Source organism: Dipodomys merriami, unplaced genomic scaffold (genome assembly GCF_024711535.1).
Source record: "Dipodomys merriami isolate MVZ:Mamm:240054 unplaced genomic scaffold, mDipMer1.0.p SCAF_392, whole genome shotgun sequence".
Taxonomy (NCBI): Eukaryota; Metazoa; Chordata; class Mammalia; order Rodentia; family Heteromyidae; genus Dipodomys; species Dipodomys merriami.
In genome coordinates this window covers 155,273-175,907 of record NW_027205515.1, presented here as the reverse complement: position 1 = coordinate 175,907, position 20,635 = coordinate 155,273, and the positions used below count along the sequence as shown (strand labels likewise).

Below are 20,635 nucleotides of genomic sequence, written 5' to 3'. Positions count from 1 at the left end.
TAAGTGAGGTGATTGGTGGCAACTCGAAGAGTAGCGGGTTAAGGTGTCAACTCTGAGGAGGCAGCGTTTTCTGTGCTTCTCCCTGGTTCTCTCTCTTTCTCTCTCTCCAGAAGGTTCTGCGGGTTCTCCCGGGTCTGAGTACCCGGCTTTGCATCGCGCCGCCATGATGGGCCACCGTCCCGTTCTCGTACTCAGTAAGTTTTAGGGGAACAGGGAAGGGACTCTTTTTCTTTCTCCTCCTCTTTCCACACTTTAGAGTGTTGCCCCAGTCCGTCCCGCCATGACCTGGCCAACGAAGCCTTTCAGTTCCCCTCTCGTTTTTGGAAGTCCTTCCGCCTTCTTTTTTCTTTAGCTATGTTCGCCTCACTGTGCAAACTGACTTTCCCCTGGCCGAGTCTCTTGTCTTTCCACGTGCGTGTCTCGGGCAGCTCTTTCCCTCCGCGGCCACCCCCTTCCACGCCCCTGCAGCCTTTCCAGCATGATCCCCAGCGTGTCGCCCAGTGAATAATGGGTCTTAAAGTTAGGCCTACCTTTACATCCTCGTCTCAACCCATTACTAGCAGTATGACTGAAGGCAAAACTGAGTGTTTTCCTGCTAGTGTTACAAGGTTAATAGTATTTCTCGTAGAATTTGTGTAGGTAGGTAAGCCGCTTAAAAACAGGGCTCTGTCAAATTGTAAGTGGCATCTTCTGCCTTTTCGTTTCTTTTCTGTCTTTAACAGTCTTTCTGAAGCAACTTTGTTTGCCTCACTAGTCTGGGATGTAATCTTTCCCACTAACGAATTGAGTTTCCCCAAATTTCTCTGATGGTTTCGTTTTCCCTTTAGAAGTATCCCTCATTTCTCTGGGTACTGAGCACTACCTCCATTGTGTTTCCTTTATAACTTGTGTACTAGCCATTACCCCCTTCTTAGTATCCTTTGTATAACACAATGTTGGTCAATACTTTATTTTAACTATGTCTGGGAAAAGATCGTTTAACCTTGGGGTGGGAGCATGTATTCTTTCTATTGGAGTATAGTTCAATGAAGATTTTATGGCTGCCACTACCTGAAACGCGTGTTAGATTTTTGGAAATGGGGTGGGAGACTTAATGATTTAAACTGTAAGGAAATGTATAATGGGAGAAGGGTAATCTTGTCAGACTACTGGCTAGTGAAAAGAGAGCTGGGGGTATATTGCATTTATAAAATCTATTTCCAGATGTGTATAGGTCTAGCAATTAAATTCTATACTAACTTTTACTGATGGATTACAAGGCGTTCTGTTGTTGTTGTTGTTAGTTGTGGGGCCTGAACTCTGGGCCTGGGCGCTGTCCCTCAGCTCTTCAGCTCAAGGCTAGCGCTCTACCACTTGAGCCACAACACCACTTCCAGCTTTTTTTGCTTATGTGGTGCCAAGGAATTGAACCCAGGGCCTAATGCATGCAAGGCAAGCACTCTACCAGTAAGCCACCTTCCCAGCTCCCACAAGGCATTCTTAAGACGTCCAAACATGGGGTGACTAATAATTTGTTTTGCTAACCAGAACACTTTAGGAGAGTGTATTCTCATTCCACAGCATGCAGTTGAAATTAAGCTTTCACTAACTGCATGATCCTCATCACTAGTCCTTTGAGACTCTAATGATAGCTATGGATTCTTTTTCCAGAAATACACACAAAAAACTCATTTTTGAGGAGTACACTTTCGTGCTAAGGCACATTCTTGGGTCTCAGGTTATGGATCCCTGAATGTTGGCCCAGATTTTTTTTTTTCCCAGTCATGGAGCTTGAATTCTGGGCCTGGGCGCCGTCCCTCAACTCTTCAGTTCAAGGCTAGCACCCTACCACTTGAACCACAGTGCCGCTTCCGGCTTTTTCTGCTTATGTGGTGCTGAGGAATCAAACCCAGGGCCTCATGCATGCAAGGCAAGCAATCTACCACTGAGCCAACTTCTCAGCCCATGGTTAAGAATTTTTAAAAACTGCATTACAGAACGCCCCTGCTAGAAGTTTAGGAGACTTAAGGGTGTGGGAAAACTGCCAAAGGATTGTACACACAGTGGCTGGAGGGGGCAGGAGGATCTTTTAAGTTCAAGGCCAGCCTGAGCTATGTAGAGTAACCCTGTCTCAGCAGCTATTACAGGCATCAGCCACAGTCACCCAACACCTGTGTGTTTTTATTTGCAAAAACTGAGTATTATGTAGCTTGTGTACCATGGACAAACCTTGGCTGTTGACTTATGTTTTTATCTGTTTCAGGCCAGAATACAAAGCGTGAATCTGGAAGAAAAGTTCAGTCTGGAAATATAAATGCTGCAAAGGTAGCATATCCCTCTCCCACACAGTGCTGTTGTGCATGCTAAGCAAGTATTTTAACACTGAGCCACTTCCAGTTAGGAGGCATATCTTTTTTCTGAGTATGCCTCCAACTGTGTTCTCATATCTCTGTATCTGTTCATAGTAGTGAGTTTTCTATGTATCAAGGCTTTACAATATAGTTAAGCAGACAAAAGGTTGACTTCTCTTATTTTAAGACAAGTGTCAGAGGTAAAGGGAAGGATGCCTAAGGGAGTTAAGCCTAAGTTGGGCACTAGTGGCTCACCCTGGTAATCCTAGCTACTTAGGATGCTAAGATCTTAGGATCATTGTTCAAAGCCAGTGCAGGCAAAAAGGTCCATGAGATTTTTTTTTTTTTTTTTGTCAGTCAGGGGGCTTGAACTCTGGGCTTGTGTGCTGTCCCTCAGTTCTTCAGCTCAAGGCAAGTGCTCTACTGCTTGAGCCACAGTGCCACTTGCGGTTTTCTAGTGATTTATTGAAGATAAGAGTCTCACGGACTTTCCTTGCCTGGGCTGGCTTTGAACCATGATCCTCAGATCTCAGCCTCCTAGATAACTAGGATTACGTGAGCCACTGGCACCCGGGCCGTGAGATTTTTTTTGGGGGGGGGGGGGGTTCCGGTCATGGGGCCTGAACTCTGGGCCTGGGCGCTGTCCCTCAGCTCTTCAGCTCAAGGCTAGCGCTCTACCACTTGAGCCACAGTGCCACTTCCGGCTTTTTTCTTTTTTTTTTGTTCCGGTTGTGGGGCCTGAACTCTGGGCCTGAGCACTGTCCCTCAGCTCTTCAGCTCAAGGCCAGTGCTCTACCACTTGAGCCACAGCGCCACTTCCGGCTTTTTTCTTTTTTTTTTGTTCCGGTTGTGGGGCCTGAACTCTGGGCCTGAGCACTGTCCCTCAGCTCTTCAGCTCAAGGCCAGTGCTCTACCACTTGAGCCACAGCGCCACTTCCGGCTTTTTTCTTTTTGCTTATGTGGTGCTGAGGAATCGAACCCAGGGCCTCAGGCATGCAAGGCAAGCGCTCTACCACTGAGCCAACTTCCCAGCCCCCCGGCTTTTTTCTTTTTGCTTATGTGGTGCTGAGGAATCGACCCAGGGCCTCATGCATGCAAGGCAAGCACTCTACCACTGAGCCACCTTCCCAGCCCCGGCCATGAGGTTTTTATCTCCAGCAAAAAACTGGAATTATGTTTGGTTCTGGTGGCAGAGGGCCAGCCTTGAGTGAAAAAACCAAGCAAGATTGCGAGACCCTGAGTTCAAGCCATGTGTTGGCACAGAGTAAAAAAAGGATTGGGTGCTGATATCTCAAGTGTATAATCCTAGCTAATAATAATAGAGGTTCAGAGCCAGCCTGGGCAGAAAGTCCATATGATTCTTAATTAAGCACCGAAAAAAGCCAGAAATAGAGGACTAGTTGGGGGGTGTTTTGTTTTGTTTTTTGGTCAGTTGTGGGGCTTGAACTCTAGGCCTGGGCTAGTCTCATGGGCTGGGCACTGGTGGCTCACGCCTGTAATTCTAGCTACTCAGGAGGCTGAGATCTGAGCATCACCATTCAAAGCCAGCCTGGGCAAGAAACTCGTGAGACTCTTTATCTCCAATAAACAACTCAGGAAACCAGAAGTGGTGCTGTGGCTCAAGTGGTTGAGCACTCAGGCCCAGAGTTCAAGCCCCACGATGGACCAAAAAAGTTTCTCATGGACTTTCCTTCCTGGGCTAGTTATGAGCAAAAAGCTTCAGGGACAGGGACAGTGCCCAGACAGTTAAAGCCCAGGACTGGCAATAAATAAAGGTATTAAGCCTAATAATCTCTTACTGGGTACAGTTTTGTTACTGTATTTTAAAAAAGTATTCTATTTGTTTTTGTCCCCTGCTTGAGGGAAGAGCTACATTGATTTATATTTCTAGTGCCTACTGTAGATAAAAAGTATTCACTAAATATCTTCAATGGACTAGTAATAAAGTGGCTCAAAGTCCCACTTGGACCACAAAGTTTGGCCTGTTAAGGGAATTATCACTTTGGGATGCCCTTTCTTTCCTTCTTTCTTTCTAATTTCTTTTTTTCCTTCCTTCCTTTCTCTCTTTCTCTCTCTTTCTTTCTTTCTTTCTTTCTTTCTTTCTTTCTTTCTTTCTTAACATTTATTAGCCAGGTACTGGTGGCTCATGCCTGTAATCCTAAACTACTCAGGAGGCTGAGATTTGAGGATCACCATTCAAAGCCAGCCTGGGCAGGAAAGTCCATTAGACTCTTATTTCCAATTAACCACCATAAAACCAGAAGTAGCGCTGTGGCTCAAGTGGTAGTGGGCTCACCTTGAGCTGAAGAGTGCAGGGACAGCACTCAAATCCAGAGTTCAAGCCCCAGACTGATGAAAAAAAAGAAAATACTTTTTTCTTTTTTTTTGGCCGGTCATGGAACTTCTACTCTGGGCCTGGGCACTGTCCCTCAGCTCTTTTAGCTCAAGGCAAGTGCTCTACTACTTGAGCCACAGCACTACTTCCAGAAAATATACTTATTGATACATCTGAAAAATTACCAGCCCTACTTTTTTATTTTCTGTCGGGTTGTGGGGCTTGAACTCTGTGCCTGGGTGCTGTTGAGCCACAGCACCACAGTTTCCTAGTGGTTAATTGGAAATAAGAGTCTCATGGAATTTTTGGCCCATCCTGGGGCTTGAACTAGCCTGTGAGCTTTCCCTGAGCTGCTTTTTGCTCAAGACAAGCTTTCTACCACATGAGCCACAGTACTCGTATAGTTTATTAGAGATAAGAGTCTCTAGAAGTTTCCTGCCCAGGCTGTTTTCGAACTGTTATCCTCAGATCTCAGCCTCCTGAGTAGCTGGGATTACAGGCATGAGCCACCAGTGTCCATCTTGCCAACCCTACTCTTCAGAGGCATTATTGTTAACACTGTCTGTGTATATTGTATTCCAATGCATTCATACTGTTATCTCATTTGTGTTTATATATCTTATGTTTCCTTTCTATTAGACAATTGCAGATATCATCCGAACATGTTTAGGACCTAAATCTATGATGAAGGTAGAGTTATCTAATTAAAACTTAAACGCTACAGATTTTTTTTTCTTTTTTTCTTTCTTTCTTTTTTTTTTCTTTGTCATCTAAAACGCTTAATTTTGGTTTGTCTTAGATGCTTTTAGACCCAATGGGAGGCATCGTGATGACCAATGATGGCAATGCCATCCTTCGAGAGGTATGTTTTGTTTTCATTTGCTTTCTGGCAGCTTTGTAAAAAGGATCCATTAAGATTCAAGTTGGTAAGCTAGATATGGTATCCCATGCCTGTAATCCCAGCAGTGCAGAGACAGGAAGATTGTGAGTTTAAGGTCACAGCTTAGGCTACATAATAAGAAAACAAGGGGTAGGGATACAGCATGTTTAAGGTCCTAGGTTTGATCACTAGTGCACATAAACACAAAAAACATATGGATATGTAGGTAGGTAATGACGGTTTCTTAGAGCTATTAAACAAAACACTATAGACTGATTGACTTTAAAACAATAGAAACTAGCCAGATGTAATAGTACATATCAGTAAACTCAGTACTCTGAGGCAAGGAGGAGCTAAATCAAGAGGATCACAAGCTCAGGTCTAGCCTGGGCTGTGTGGCAAGTTTCAAGCAGCCTTGGCAAAACAACAACAAAAAACTCAGGACTGGATCTATAGTTTCAGTGTTTAGCAAGTGCAAGGCCCTAGGTTTAATCAACACCTCTGAAAGGAAGGAGGAAGAAAATTGAGACTATGTCTGAAATCTAGGTACATTCTAGCTTGTGATCATTTCTAGTTTCCTTCGCTTTTGTTAAACTCGTGGTCTGTGTCTTATTCTTCATTTGACTTAATCTTTAGTGTCTTTTTACAAGGATAATATAGATTGGGGATCTGACCCTAAATCTATATGACTTTTATCTTGAGTACATCTACAAAGATCCTGTTTCTAAATAAGTCAAATTCACAGGTTACTAGAGTTAGGACTCAGCATGTCTTCTCAGTGGACACAATTCAATTGCAATGTGGTATTTGCAATAAATAAGCTAGACATTAGATTTTCTGTCCTCAAGAAGTTCTAATAGGCTACTCTGGAGGCTGAGATCTAGTGTGAAGCCAGCACACACGTTCTAAGAGACTCTTATCTCCAGTTAAACTACCAAACAAACTAGAAGTGAAGGCGTGGTTCCAGTGATAAAATAGCACCCCAGCCCTGAATTCAAGTCCCAGGACACATAGTCAAAAAAACTAATAGTTAAATTTTCACAATAGCTTTTATCTCTGGGAGTCATTTTACATTTTTTAAGGTATAGTAAAGCAGTAAGAAGGAAGTTTGTGTAGAAACACGAACTCAAGAGTTATGGCCAAGCAGGTTTGTTTAAGAGGTCTCTGGTTCTTGATAATCTGCATTTTTTTCTTCAGATTCAAGTCCAGCATCCAGCAGCCAAATCCATGATTGAAATTAGCCGGACTCAGGATGAAGAAGTAGGAGATGGGACCACCTCAGTAATTATTCTTGGTAAGAGAATAGAAAGCTAAAAAGGGAAATTACAATGTCAGTTTTGTGTTTGTTAGGTTTTGGCATTTGAGCTGTGTTTGGGCATTTTCCCTGATCTCTTCTGGCTCAAGGCAGTGCTCTATACCTGAGCCACAGCTCCACCTCCAGCTTTTTTTGCTTGGTTAATTGAAGAGTCTTATGATCTTCAGATCTCAGCCTCCTAACTATACTATAGGCTTGAGCCATACCCTCCTGGTATCTGAAACTCTTATCTCCAATTAACTAAAAAAAAGCTGGATCTTGGGGCTGGGAAGGTGGCTCAGTGGTAGAGCGCTTGCCTTGCATGCTCGAGGCCCTGGGTTCGATTCCTCAGCACCACATAAGCAAAAAGAAAAAAGCCTGAAGTGGCGCTGTGGCTCAAGTGATAGAGCGCTAGCCTTGAGCTGAAGAGCTTAGGGACAGCGCCCAGGCCCAGAGTTCAGGCCCCACGACCGGGGGGGGGGGGGGGGGGGGGGAGGGGGGGAGCTGGATCTGAAAAGCTTGATATTGCAAAAAAAAGGGGGGGAGGAAATAGCATCTAAGCAGGTAATATAAGCAATTTACAAAATATTTTTGAGAAAAATCCATGATATCTTAAATTTTTTAGGGATTAAACTAAGATTCTTTTTGCTGTTTGCATATAGTTGTATTTCAAAATTACTCCCCATCCTTTTAAAAAAAAAAAAAAAACAACTTTTTTTTGCCAGTACTAGGGTTTGAACCATGTCTCAACCTTGCTCAGCTGTCTTTTTTTGGGGGGTGGTTGTGGCTTGAACTCTGGGCCTGGGCGCTGTCCCTCAGCTCTTCAGCTCAAGGTTATCCCTCTACCACTTGAGCCACAGCGCCACTTCTGGCTTTTTCTGCTTATGGGGTGCATCTCTTAGATTCATTTTCTGTGTTGATTATATATAATATGTAATTTTGTGTACAGGTGTTCACGCATATGAACGTGTCCATAGTAGGTCTGCCTTCCACTTGTGAGTGAAAACATATATAATCTGTTTCTGTTGGTTTCTTTCTTGACTTCAGCTTTTTGCTGGTTAAGTGGAGAGATAGTCTCTTCTTGATTTGTCTGTCATAGCTGGCTCAGAACTGGGATCCTGAGACCTTAACCTCCTGAGTACCTAGGCATATGGAGAGATAGTCTCTTTTTGATTTGTCTGTCATAGCTGGCTCAGAACTGGGATCCTGAGATCTTAACCTCCTGAGTACCTAGGCATAAGTCAGTCATTCTTTTTGCTTTCTTTTTTTATTTTTTTATTTTTTTGTCAGTCGTGAGGCTTGAACTCTGGGCCTGGGCGCTGTCTCTGAGCTCTTCAGCTCAAGGCGAGCACTCTACTACTTGAGCCACAGTGCTACTTCCAGTTTTCTGGTGGTAGAGATTTTTTTTTTTTTTGGGGGGGGGGGGTCCGGTTCGGTCGTAGGGCCTGAACTCTGGGCCTGGGCGCTGTCCCTCAGCTCTTTAGCTCAAGGCTAGCGCTCTACCGCTTGCCACAGTGCCACTTCCGGCTTTTTTCTTTTTGCTTATGTGGTGCTGAGGAATCGAACCCAGGGCCTCAGGCATGCAAGGCAAGCGCTCTACCACTGAGCCACATTCCCAGCCCTCTGGTGGTAATTAGAGTCTCATGGACTTTCCTGCCAGTCTGGCTTTGAACAGCAATCCTCAGATCTCAGCCTCCTAAGTAGCTGGGATTATGGACTTGAGCCACAACTACACTTTTGGCTTTTTTTGTTTGTTTGTTTGTTTCTAATTGGAAATAAAAGTCTTAAAGACTCACTGCCCAGGTTAGCTTTGAACTGTGGTCTCACAGATCTCAGACTTTTTTTTTTTTTTTTTTTTTTGGTCGGTCGTGGGGCTTGAACTCTGGGCCTGGGCGCTGTCCCTCAGCTCTTCAGCTCAAGGTGAGCGCTCTACCACTTGAACTACAGCACCACTTCCGGTTTTCTGGTGGTTTTATTGGAGATAGGAGTCTCACGGTCTTTCTTGCCCGGGCTGGCTTTGAACCGCGATCCTCAGATCTCAGCCTCCTGAATAGCTAGGATTACAGGCGTGAGCCACCAGCGCCCGGCGATCTCAGACTTTTTTAGTTGCTAAGATTACAATAGGATTACAAGTGTGTACTACCTTCATCCAGCTAAATGTTTTCTTTAAGAATTGGTGTGTACCAATTACAAAATTCAGAATACTACTAGAAGCTAAATGATAAATCAGGAAGGGTATGTTTGTTCAAAGAGATTTTTTTTTTTAGAAGTATAATGAAATTGCCTTGATATCCTACTACTTTTTAAAATATTACCATGGCATCTTTATTTTTTTCCAGCGGGAGAAATGTTGTCTGTGGCTGAGCATTTCCTAGAGCAGCAGATGCACCCAACAGTGGTAATCAGTGCTTACCGCATGGCACTGGATGATATGATCAGCACTCTAAAGAAAATCAGGTATGGGATGGTCAGATATGGATAGTAGTGGACATGGGAGACCTAGAAAGCTAACTGATCTCTTCTTTTTTTTGGGGGGGGGGGTACGGTCGTGGGGCCTGAACTCTGGGCCTGGGCGCTGTCCCTCAGCTTTTCAGCTCAAGGCTAGCGCTCTACCACTTGAGCCACAGCACCACTTCCGGCTTTTTTTGTTTTTTGCTTATGTGGTGCTGAGGAATCGAACCCAGGGCCTCAGGCATGCAAGGCAAGCGCTCTACCACTGAGCCACCTTCCCAGCCCCCTGATCGCTTCTTAGGTAAGAAAGAAAAGACAAGCCAGGCACCAGTGGCTCACACCGGTAATCCTAGCTACTCAGGCAGAGATCTGAGGATTATGGCTCAAAGCCAGCCTGGGCAGGAAAGTCCATGACTCTTTATCTCTCTCCAATTAATCACCAGAAAACCAGAAGTGATGTTGTAGCTCAAGTGGTAGAGCCTTTGCTTTGAGCTGAAGAGCTGAGGGACGGTGCCCAGGCTGAGTTCAAGCCCCATGACTGACTCCCCCACCCAAAAAAGAAAAGAAAAGAAAAGCCAAGTATGTCTCTCACATGTGGTTTTAGACTCCAGTACCATTTTGTGAGAAATGAAAGCAAAATGAGAAGGGAAATAAAAGTTTTAGAGTGTGTAATTCTAGCTGCTTAGAGGAGGTTGAGATCTGAGATCTAAGTTCAAAGCCAGCCTGGGCGAGAAGGTCAGACTTTTATCTCCACAATTAACTACCATAAAAGCCAGAAGTAGGAGCTGTGACTCAAGTGGTAAAGCGCTAGCCTTGGTCATAAAGAAGGTCAGGGATGTAGCCCAGATCCTCAGTTCAGCCCCGAGGACTGGCACCGAAAAACAAAACAGCATTTAGAAATGGAGGACTGGAGCTGGGCACCGATGGCTCACGCCTGTAATCCTAGCTACTCAGGAGGCTGAGATCTGAGGATCACCATTCAAAGCCAGCCCAGGCAGGAAGACTCTTAGCCCTAGTTAACCACTAGGAAACTGGAAGTGGTGCTGTGGCTCAAATGGTAGAGAAGGATTCTAAGTAGAGAAATATAAAATGACCTATAATTCTTCAAAATGTATTTTTAGGTGCATACTACTTGGTTTGTTTTTTGTTTTTGTTTTTTTTGTAGGTCATGGGGCTTGAACTTAGGGCCTGGGCACTGTCCCTGATCTTTTTGGCTCAAGACTAGCACTCTTGCCACTTGAGCCACAGCACCACTTCAGGTTTTCAGCATTTCATTTCCATTCATGAAAAGCACCAAGACTGAAAATGTTTGGATTTAGTGCTTGGAGAACTTGATTTTGGTGTATATTTGTTTAATGTCAATAGGCTAATGAAGGGTATGTAAAAATGCATGACTTCACAGAAGTTTAATTGTGATACACTATATAGAATCATGAAAAACAGTATTAGAAGTTAATTTTTTTGTCATTTAAAAAGTAAGTCCTGGGACAAGGGAGTATGGCTTAGTGGTGCTTGCCTAGCATGCATGAAGCCCTTGGTTGATTCCTCAGTACCACATAAAATAAATGAAAGAAATAATATAATCCTATTTAGGAAGTTGAGATCTTGAGGATAGATGTAAAGTCTACAAATCTTCCATCTCTATAATAACCAGCAAAAGCCAGGATAGGACTAGCGGCATAGATCAAGTAGTAGAGTGCCAGCAAAGCAAGCCAAGCAAGCATGAGGTCTTGAGTTCAAAACATTAACCTCAATAGCACCTTACTGTGTTGTTTTGCTCTTTATATGATTGAGTCATTGGGTACATAAGTAATTTAGTGAACTTCGTACTACCTACTGTTAAGCAGGTGTGTAATGAATATGTGGAGCTTGTTAGAAAACTTTTCATTAATAAGCGGCTGAATCTAGGGTCTCATATACAAGCTCTCTACCACTTGAGCTATACTCTATCCTGATGGCAGTTATAGGATTGGAATTCATACTACAACACTTGAGCCAGGCACTTACCTTAGCCTTTATCTTTGTTTTTTGTTTTGTTTTTTGTTCCGTCATGGGGCTTGAACTCTGGGCCTGAGTGCTGTCCCTCAGCTCTTCAGCTCAAGGCTAGTGCTCTACCACTTGAGCTACAGCGCCACTTCTGGTTTTCTAGTGGTTTATTGGAGATAGGAGTTTCACGGACTTACCTGTCGGGGCTGGCTTTGAACCGTGATGCTCAGATCTCAGCCTCCTGAGTAGCTAGGATTACAGGCATGAGCCACTGGCGTCTGGCTTAAACTTTGTTTTTAAGATAGACTTGATAACTGTCCAGGTCTAGAACTTAGGATCTTCCTGTCTCCTGTCTCTTCCTTTTTCCTTCTGGAATTTCATGCGTGCACTACCACAACTGACTGAAACAAGCAATGACTGCCTACTAAAAATACTCTATGTGTGTGCGCGCGCGCGCACGTGTGTGTGTGTGTGTGTGTGTGTGTGTGTGTGTGTGTGTGTGTGTGTGTGTGTGTGTGTGTGTGTGTGTGTGTGTGTGTGTTGATACTTGGGCTTGAACTCAATCTCATACTCTTTTTTTTTTTTTTTTTTTTTTTTTTTTTTGGTCGGCCGTGGGGCTTGAACTCTGGGCCTGGGCACTGTCCCTCAGCTCTTCAGCTCAAGGCGAGCACTCTACCACTTGAGCTACAGTGCCACTTCTGGTTTTCTGGTGGTTTATTGGAGATAGGAGTCTCACGGTCTCTCCTGCCTGGGCTGGCTTTGAACCTCGATCCTCAGATCTCAGCCTTCTGAGTAGCTAGGATTACAGGCATGAGCCACCAGCACCCGGCAACTCAATCTCATACTCTTGCTTGGATTTTTGGCTCAAGGCCTGCCCTCTCCCACCTGAGCCACATTTCTACATCCAGATTTTTGCTGGCAGTGAAGATAAAGATAGATAAAGTGTCTCGGGTTTATTTGTCCAGCCTGGCTTCAAACCACTAAGTCCTTAGGTCTTAGCCTCCTGAGTAGCTAGGATTACTCAAGAGGCTGAGGTTTGAGGATCGTAGTTAAAGCTAGCCCAGGCAGGAAAATCTGTGCGATTCTTATCTCTGTAAAACCAAAAATAGTGCTCTGGCACAAAGTGGTAGAGTACTAGCCTTGAGCACAAAAGCCCTAAGTTCAGGACCTGGCATGCACACGTGCACAGACACACACAAAACCAGTTATAGAGCTGTGTTCTGAGTAGTTTTATAGTGCACAAAGAGCTTATTTGGTTGAAGCAGAAGGTAAGAAACAAATTATTTTTGCTGTAAACTTTGTATCTTTCTGAAAAGAAAAGAGACAGGATTTACCTCTTGATGTCCCTTTTAGTATCCCACAAAGGAACACTCATTTGCCTCTTAGACCATTGTTAGAACAGAATATTATAGAAGAGACTTGGTTAAATGTCTTAAGTTGCCAGCTGAATATATTACCCGGCTTTCTTTTCTCCAGCACCCCTGTTGATGTTAATAACCGTGAGATGATGCTGAACATCATCAATAGTTCAATTACTACTAAAGTAATCAGTCGGTGGTCTTCTTTGGCTTGCAACATTGCCTTGGATGCTGTCAAGACTGTACAGTTTGAGGAAAATGGCCGGAAGGAGATTGACATCAAGAAATACGCAAGAGTGGAAAAGGTAAGTTGGTCTAATACGTACTTTTAGAATGAATTATTTTCTGGTGTGAATTATTGCATTTGTGAAGGAATTAATGTCGGGCAAGGTGTCTTTAATAAGAACTAGGAAAAGCTGGGCACTGGTGGCTCACAGCTGTAATCCTAGCTCCTCAGGCTACTGAGATCTGAGGATCATGATTTGAAGCTAGCACAAGCAGGGAAGTCTGAGTTTTTTGTGTTGTTTTGTTTTGTTTTGTTTTGTTTTGTTTGTCATTCCTTGGGCTTGATCTCAAGGCTTGGGCTCTGTCCTTGAGTTTGTTTTACTCAAGGCTAGCATTCTACCACTTGAGCCACAGCGCCATTTCCGGCTTTTTCTGTTTATGTTGTGCTGAGGAATCGAACCCAGGGCCTCATACATGGAAGACAAGCATTCTACCACTGAGCTACCTTCTCAGCCCTTAAATTTTTTTTAAAGATAACTGGATTTCTGTGGGCTTCAGCTGACCCTCAGATTGTCATGACCCAAGATTACATTGAGGAACAAAGTATTAGCAATTACTTTTGAGTTTAATGAAAGAAGCCACTGTAGAAACTTAACGTAATTTTGTTTTGCTTTTTGTAGTACTGGCAATAAGTAGTTTTGAATTCATGAAATAAGTGCCCATAGTCTGTTTTCTCGTCTTGGTTGTAGATTAAAGTGGGTCTTTTTTTTTGTTCAGATACCTGGGGGCATCATTGAAGACTCTTGTGTCTTACGAGGAGTCATGATTAACAAGGATGTGACCCATCCACGAATGAGGCGCTATATCAAGAACCCTCGTATTGTGCTGCTGGATTCTTCTTTGGAGTACAAGAAAGGAGAAAGCCAGGTAAGATTTCTATCCCTGTTCCTTAAAGTGGAATCTGATATTGACAAGGACAAAAGAGATGAAAATTAGTGTTATTTACATAAATACCACTGACTTAACATTTCTTGAAAAGTACTGGTAATGTTTTACAGATGAGTCTGACGCTCAAGAGTGCTGGGGGTCAAGAGGGAAGAAAATTAGTTCTGCATTTGTTAAAATTGAATCAAATAGCCAGGTGTGGGGTCACGTGCCAGAAGTCTTAGGTACTTAGTCTACTGACACATTATAACAATTTAAAACCATCATAATGAGACCTTCATCTTGAGAAGAAAAGCCAAATAAGTATTCATCTTTCTCTCTGCTTGATTTGGTATCTTGTTTTGGTACCCTCCTTTCATTGGCTTTGAGATTCAATTAACCTGTTAAGCTGGGGATACCAGTGGCTCGTGGCTATAATATTAGCTTAGGCTGAGGCCTGGAGAATTATGGTTTGAGGTCAGCTCAAGCAGACAAATCTGAGAGATTCCTGTCTCCAGTTAACCAGAAAAAGGCTGAAAGTGGAGCCTTATCTCAAGTGGTAGAATGCCAGTATGAGCGAAAGAGTATAGCCAGTTGGTTTATTTACTTAAGAAACCAGCCCAAATCAAGACTTAAACCAACTTGTTTGGCTTTCATTTTCATTTAAATTTGTTTATTGTGGGTTGTGGGCTTAACTTAGGCCCTGGACCCTGTACCACTTGAGCCCTAGCACCACTTCCTGTTTTTGAGTGGTTAATTGGAGATAAGTGTCAAGGGGACTTTTCTGCCTGGGTTGGCTTTAAACTGTGATCCTCAGATCTCAGCCTCCTGAGTAGCTAGAATTAAAGGCATAAGCCACTGTCTCCTAGTTGTTTTCCATTTTATATTTTTCATGGCACCTTTCCTAATACATCTAAAGGACATAAAAGAGAAGTTAATTTAACTTTGAAGTACTAAAGGTGAATTACAGAGAGCAGGAAGCCTACAAAGCTGTAGAACAAAGCCACTGGATCTTAATAAGGATTGAAAACAAGAATCAGCTTAATTATTGTGAATAGTTGTGACCTGTATTAACCATGCATACTGGCAGAATATAGGTAGCATTGATTGAACCTTGATGGTCAGACAGTTCAGAGGAGTCAAACTGAAATTAAATAGTCAAACTGAATGGTAAACTAGAGTTAAATTGGCTTACAGATGTAGGGACATAATTTAACATTCTAACTCATGTTTTAAGGGATCTGTGAGGAGTATGTAGAGAAAGCATAGTTGGGCTCACGCTTAAGTTTCACCAGCCCAGGCCTTTTTCTTTTTTTTTTTTTTTTCCTCTCAGTACTGAGGTTTGAACTCAGGGCCTTAGGTCGGTGCTTTATCCAGCCTTTTAAATTATTTCATGCTTATGTCCTAGTGGGCCTATACTGTGATTCTTCCCATTAATTGGATGGTAGGCACATACCTCCTCCATGCCCAGCTTTTTGGTTGAGATACAGTCTTGCAAACTTTTCTGTTTGGGCTGGCCTGGAACCATGATTTTCCCAATCTTAACCTCTTAAGTATCTCAGATTTTAAGATATCTGAGTTACACCTACTGCAACTTTTATTGATTGAACTGGGCTTTCAACTTGCTTACATCGTCCTTATACCATGATTCTACTGATCTTTGCTATGATGACAAGCTTGAACCACTGTGCCTTAGCCCAACCTATTGTTTTTTAAAAAAATCTGTGCCTCCTCTTCATCATATAGACTGACATTGAGATTACCCGAGAGGAAGACTTCACCCGAATCCTTCAGATGGAAGAAGAGTACATTCAACAGCTCTGTGATGACATTATCCAAATGAAGCCTGATGTGGTCATCACAGAAAAGGGTATCTCAGGTTAGGCTCCATTCATTTTTCTAGCCTATTGGAAGAGAATGGATGCTTCTGTTCCTCACTCATGTTCACATAAACCTAATAAGTGTAATATTGAAAGCATTTTGAGTTCAAAACCCAGGAGTTGACATCCAGCTTGACATCTCTATTCTTGAATTTCAGATTTAGCACAGCACTACCTCATGCGGGCCAATATCACAGCCATCCGTAGAGTCCGGAAAACAGACAATAATCGCATTGCTAGGTGAGTAGTAGTCAAAAGTTACCCTTTGTTTCTTTTTTTTTGTAGCTATATAATACAGTTTTTACTTGAAAAAACAATAGTGTATACTAACACATAGAAAAACCTAAGTGTAGCTGTCTGCCATCTTCAGAAGCTTTCTAATCCAACTATCACCCCTTAACCATTAGTGAGCAGCTAGTATGTAAGACATCTGTAATCACTACCTTGGTAGGTGTCTATTAAATTTCTAAATGCCACTTGTTAAAGATTACTGTTCTTTTTTTGGTCATGGGGGTTGAACTTGGGTTGGGTCTGTCCCTCAGCTCTTCAGCTCAAGGCTGGCACTCTTATCACATATGCCACAGTGCCACTTTCAGTTTTCTGGTGGTTTATTGGAGATAAAAGTCTCATGGAGAGGCTGGGAAGGTGGCTCAGTGGTAGAGTGCTTGCCTTGCATGCATGAGGCCCTGGGTTCGATTCCTCAGCACCACATAAGCAAAAAGAAAAAAGCCGGAACTGGTGCTGTGGCTCAAGTGGTAGAGTGCTAGCCTTGAGCTGAAGAGCTGAGGGACAGCACCAGGCCCCATGACCAGCAAGAAAAAAAAAAAAGGAAAGAGTCTCATGGACTTTCCTGCCCAGCCTTGGCTTTGAACCACAATCCTCAGATTTCAGCCTCCTTAGTAGCTAGGATTATAGGCTTGAGCCGCCAGCACCCAGCTCAGTGTCCATTTTTAATGCTAATTTATTTAAAATGATAAATATCCTACTGTGTTAAAGGTCCAACTTTGAAAAGGTGTTGTTTTTTTTGGGGGGGGGGTCCGGTCGTGGAGCCTGAACTCTGGGCCTGGGCGCTGTCCCTCAGCTCTTCAGCTCAAGGCTAGCACTCTACCACTTGAGCCACAGCGCCACTTCCGGCTTTTTTTTCTTATGTGGTGCTGAGGAATCGAACCCAGGGCCTTGAGCATGCAAGGCAAGCGCTCTACCACAGAGCCACCTTCCCAGCCCCGAAAAGGTTTTGTTTTGACTCAATTTTGGTCGCTCCATTGTTCATTGGCTCTGTAACATTTAATACTGTATTGGGACAGGCCAAAAGTATGGGGTGCATGGTCAACAACCAGCTAAAAGTTAAGAGAGCCAGGTGCCAAAGCCATCCAGGGCAGGAAAGTTTGTGAAACTCTTTACTTCCAATTAACCACTAGAAGTGGAGCTTAAGTGGTAGAGTACTGCTATCCTTGAGCAAAAAAACTTAGGGACAGCAACCAGGCTCTGAATTCAAACCCTGGCACCCAAAGGAAAAAAAAAAAAGAGTCAAATATGTATTTCCTTATTCAGCTCTTGCTTGCTTGGCCTTGGTATCTTTTTTTTTTTTTTTTTTTTTTTAATGCCTTATTGGCCTTGAGGCCCATTTGGGCATTTGGGGATGACTAATTAATTCCCAGCCACACACTATCCTAGGGAAGTGGGTAAAAAAGTATTTTTGCAGTCATCTGGTTTTCCCTACCTCCTCCACCCAATAGAGCCTGTGGGGCCCGGATAGTCAGCCGACCTGAAGAACTGAGAGAAGATGATGTTGGAACAGGAGCAGGCTTGTTAGAAATTAAGAAAATTGGAGATGAGTACTTCACATTCATCACGGAATGCAAAGACCCCAAAGCCTGCACCATTCTACTCAGGGGTGCCAGCAAAGATATTCTCTCGGTGAGTCAGCCTTAAAAGAGTGGGTTTTTGTTGTTGTTGTTGTTTTGTTTTGTTTTTTCATTTGTGGGGCTTGAACTGTGTCCCTGAGCTCTTCAGCTCAAGACAAGTGCTCTACCACTTGAGCCCCAGCACCACTTCTGGTTTGCTGGTGGTTTATTGGTAATAAGAGTCTCATGGACTTTCTTTCCTGGGCTAGCTTTGAAGCACGATCCTTCTGGCTTTTTCTGTTTATGTGGTACTGAGGAATCAAACCCATGGCTTGATTCATGTTAGATAAGCACTCTACTGCCAAGCCATATTCCCAGCCCTTCCTTTTTTGAGAGTTCTTAAAGGGTCTAAAATCATCCTGCATTGATTTTGGTAAACTGGAAGCTAATACTGGGATTTAAGCTTTGGACTCACACTTGCTCAGTTTGCATATTCAGCTGGCATTCTAACCACTAGAAGGATACTTCTAGTCCCTAGCTTTGGTACATCAACTTTAAAAGAGATTTTAGCTAATAAATTTTAGCTAGTAAATAGTAAAACAATTGAGACTACATCATGTAATTTCCTAAAGGTCACAGATAAGTAGGAATGAAATCATGTTTAATATAATAAACACCTAACATGGTTTAGGTGCCCATCACCAATCCTCTTCCAGACAATGTACCCTGGTCCCTTACAATTGTGAGTTACATATTGTTCCCTGTAACATCTCAGTTACTGAAGTTTCAAGGATATTTTCTCTGATGTGGCTTACTAACATTGGCAGTCAGGAAATCCTTGTTTTCTCTGAGTCATCAGGCTGGCTTGACAAGTGATCATTACTATCTGCTTCTCCAAGGAAGTGGAACGAAACCTCCAGGATGCCATGCAAGTGTGCCGCAATGTTCTCCTTGACCCTCAACTGGTACCTGGAGGTGGAGCCTCTGAGATGGCCGTGGCCCATGCCTTAACAGAAAAATCCAAGGCCATGACTGGTGTGGAACAGTGGCCATACAGGGCTGTTGCCCAGGCTTTGGAGGTCATTCCTCGTACCCTGATCCAGAACTGTGGAGCCAGTACCATTCGTCTACTTACCTCCCTTCGGGTGAGTTCTCTTTTATTAGTGAGTTAAGGAAAATTTCCTGAGGAGATAGTTTTATATGTCCAACTTGTTTTTACAATTTGTTTATTCAAATATGCCTTCTTTGATTTTTACTGTCCTTTGTAACATTTTTCCTTATTGCTCAGTTTTTTACCTAATGCTTTCTGCCAACTTGTTGCTGAAATTTTCTCCTAATTTTGTTTTAAATGTAGGCTAAACATACACAGGAGAACTGTGAGACCTGGGGTGTAAATGGTGAGACAGGTACATTGGTGGACATGAAGGAACTGGGCATTTGGGAGCCGTTGGCTGTAAAGCTGCAAACATATAAAACAGCAGTGGAGGTGAGATATGTATAACAAGTGTGTATGTTATTTGTTTCCAGATAAACCTAAAAGCCGTTATGTTTGATTTAGTCTTGAAGGAAAGTTCACAGAAGACAGTTTATTTCTCCAAAGATCTTTTTTTTTTTTTTTTTTGGCGGGGGGGTCCAGTCGTGGGGCCTGAACTCTGAGCCTGGGCACTGTCCCTCAGCTCTTCAGCTCAAGGCTAGCGCTCTACCACTTGAGCCACAGGGCCACTTCCGGCTTTTTTCTTTTTGCTTATGTGGTGCTGGGGAATCGAACCCAGGGCCTCAGGCATGCAAGGCAAGCACTCTACCACTGAGCCACCTTCCCAGCCCCTCCTCCAAGGATCTTCTAAGGAATTCATTCTATTTCTCTACTTAATCTTTAGTTTACACAGCAGAACTACATCTTTTGCTTAGGAACTGCATTCATTTTACATTCAAGACTGAAAAGGTAAATCTCAGATAAAATGGTAATTCAGTGGAAGGAGCTAGAAGATAAATCTTTTTTAAAGGAGCACTTGTGTGTGTCTTTGTTTAATTTGTAACAAGGCCTTACAGACAGGTGCAACCAGTAAATCCTCTTCTGCAACCCAGAACTCATTGCTGATATGAGATTTTGGTACATGTAAGAAGGAATATGATTCCTACAGCAGTTGTCAATGTGAGGTTTTAACTCACACAGATTGCTATGAGAATAAAGTTGATGTAAAATTTTTTTAAAAAGCCTTTCCATTCTCTACTGACCTCTTCGGGACTGGTTTTTCTTCTAGACGGCAGTTCTACTGCTTCGGATTGATGACATCGTCTCAGGTCACAAAAAGAAAGGTGATGACCAGAGCAGGCAAGGTGGGGCTCCTGATGCTGGCCAGGAGTGAGTGGTGGACAAGGCGACTTCAATGCACAGAAACAGCAGTCTCCCCCTTTCCTGAGCCAGTTTGCCAGGAACACTGTGGATGTCTTTGTTTGAAAGGGATCAGGTTGAGAAACAGCCCCAAATCCCTTTTCTGTCCCAGCTCAGTTTGCAAAAGGCACTGACATGTAATTCTTCTCTATTGTAAGCTTAAATAGTTTGCTTCCGATGATTAAATCTAAGTCATTTGAGAAAGGTGTTATGTGTTTTTCAACCTTGGGTCATATCTCTACCTCCTGTCAAAGTGGGAGAAGATAGAACACCTTACTGGGGAGCAAGGGAATACAGGAATGAGGCCATTAAATCTTTTTGCCTTCTTGAAGGACTGTTGAAGGAAGAAACAGCACTCCTTTGTACCTACCACCCAAAGAACAAGAGGAACCTGCCTAAACCAAGGTGTTCTGGTTGTGTATAGAGCCACACCCAACTCCAGGCAAAGGCTCTGGCATTTGTCCTTGGGGACATGTATGAAACTTCTTTTTTATCATGGGGGGAGTTTATGAATAATAGCCTGTGATGGAATTGACATTTATTTGATTTCTTCCTTGTCCTTTTGTCAACAAGGCTTGCCACTTTTCCCTTTATCCTCAATGATTCATTCATACATTGAGCCTTACTAATCTCCCAAACTTGTTATATTAAGTTGACTACTTGGTGGTACAATAGTGTACATGTTATTTAACTAGTACATGTTCCAGACATCTTATACTTTCTTTTTTTTTTTTTT

The 20,635-nt window shown here is 43.1% G+C and overlaps 1 protein-coding gene and 1 non-coding gene across 2 annotated transcripts; both read left to right on the top strand.

The window, feature by feature from the left end:
- Positions 1-81: 81 nt before the first annotated feature.
- On the top strand, positions 82-20,103 carry Cct3 (chaperonin containing TCP1 subunit 3). The gene is made up of 14 exons (XM_069990176.1): positions 82-194; positions 2,243-2,304; positions 5,305-5,355; positions 5,465-5,527; positions 6,743-6,839; positions 9,179-9,296; positions 12,753-12,939; positions 13,637-13,786; positions 15,530-15,662; positions 15,822-15,903; positions 17,400-17,580; positions 18,407-18,652; positions 18,862-18,993; positions 19,769-20,103. The coding sequence occupies exons 1-14, from the start codon at positions 164-166 to the stop codon at positions 19,871-19,873; spliced, it is 1,638 nt and encodes a 545-aa protein (XP_069846277.1). The 5' UTR covers positions 82-163; the 3' UTR covers positions 19,874-20,103.
- Positions 19,512-19,638, top strand: LOC138805442 (small nucleolar RNA SNORA40). Its single transcript, XR_011365538.1, has one exon. It is a non-coding gene; the product is annotated as a small nucleolar RNA SNORA40 (small nucleolar RNA).
- Positions 20,104-20,635: the final 532 nt, after the last annotated feature.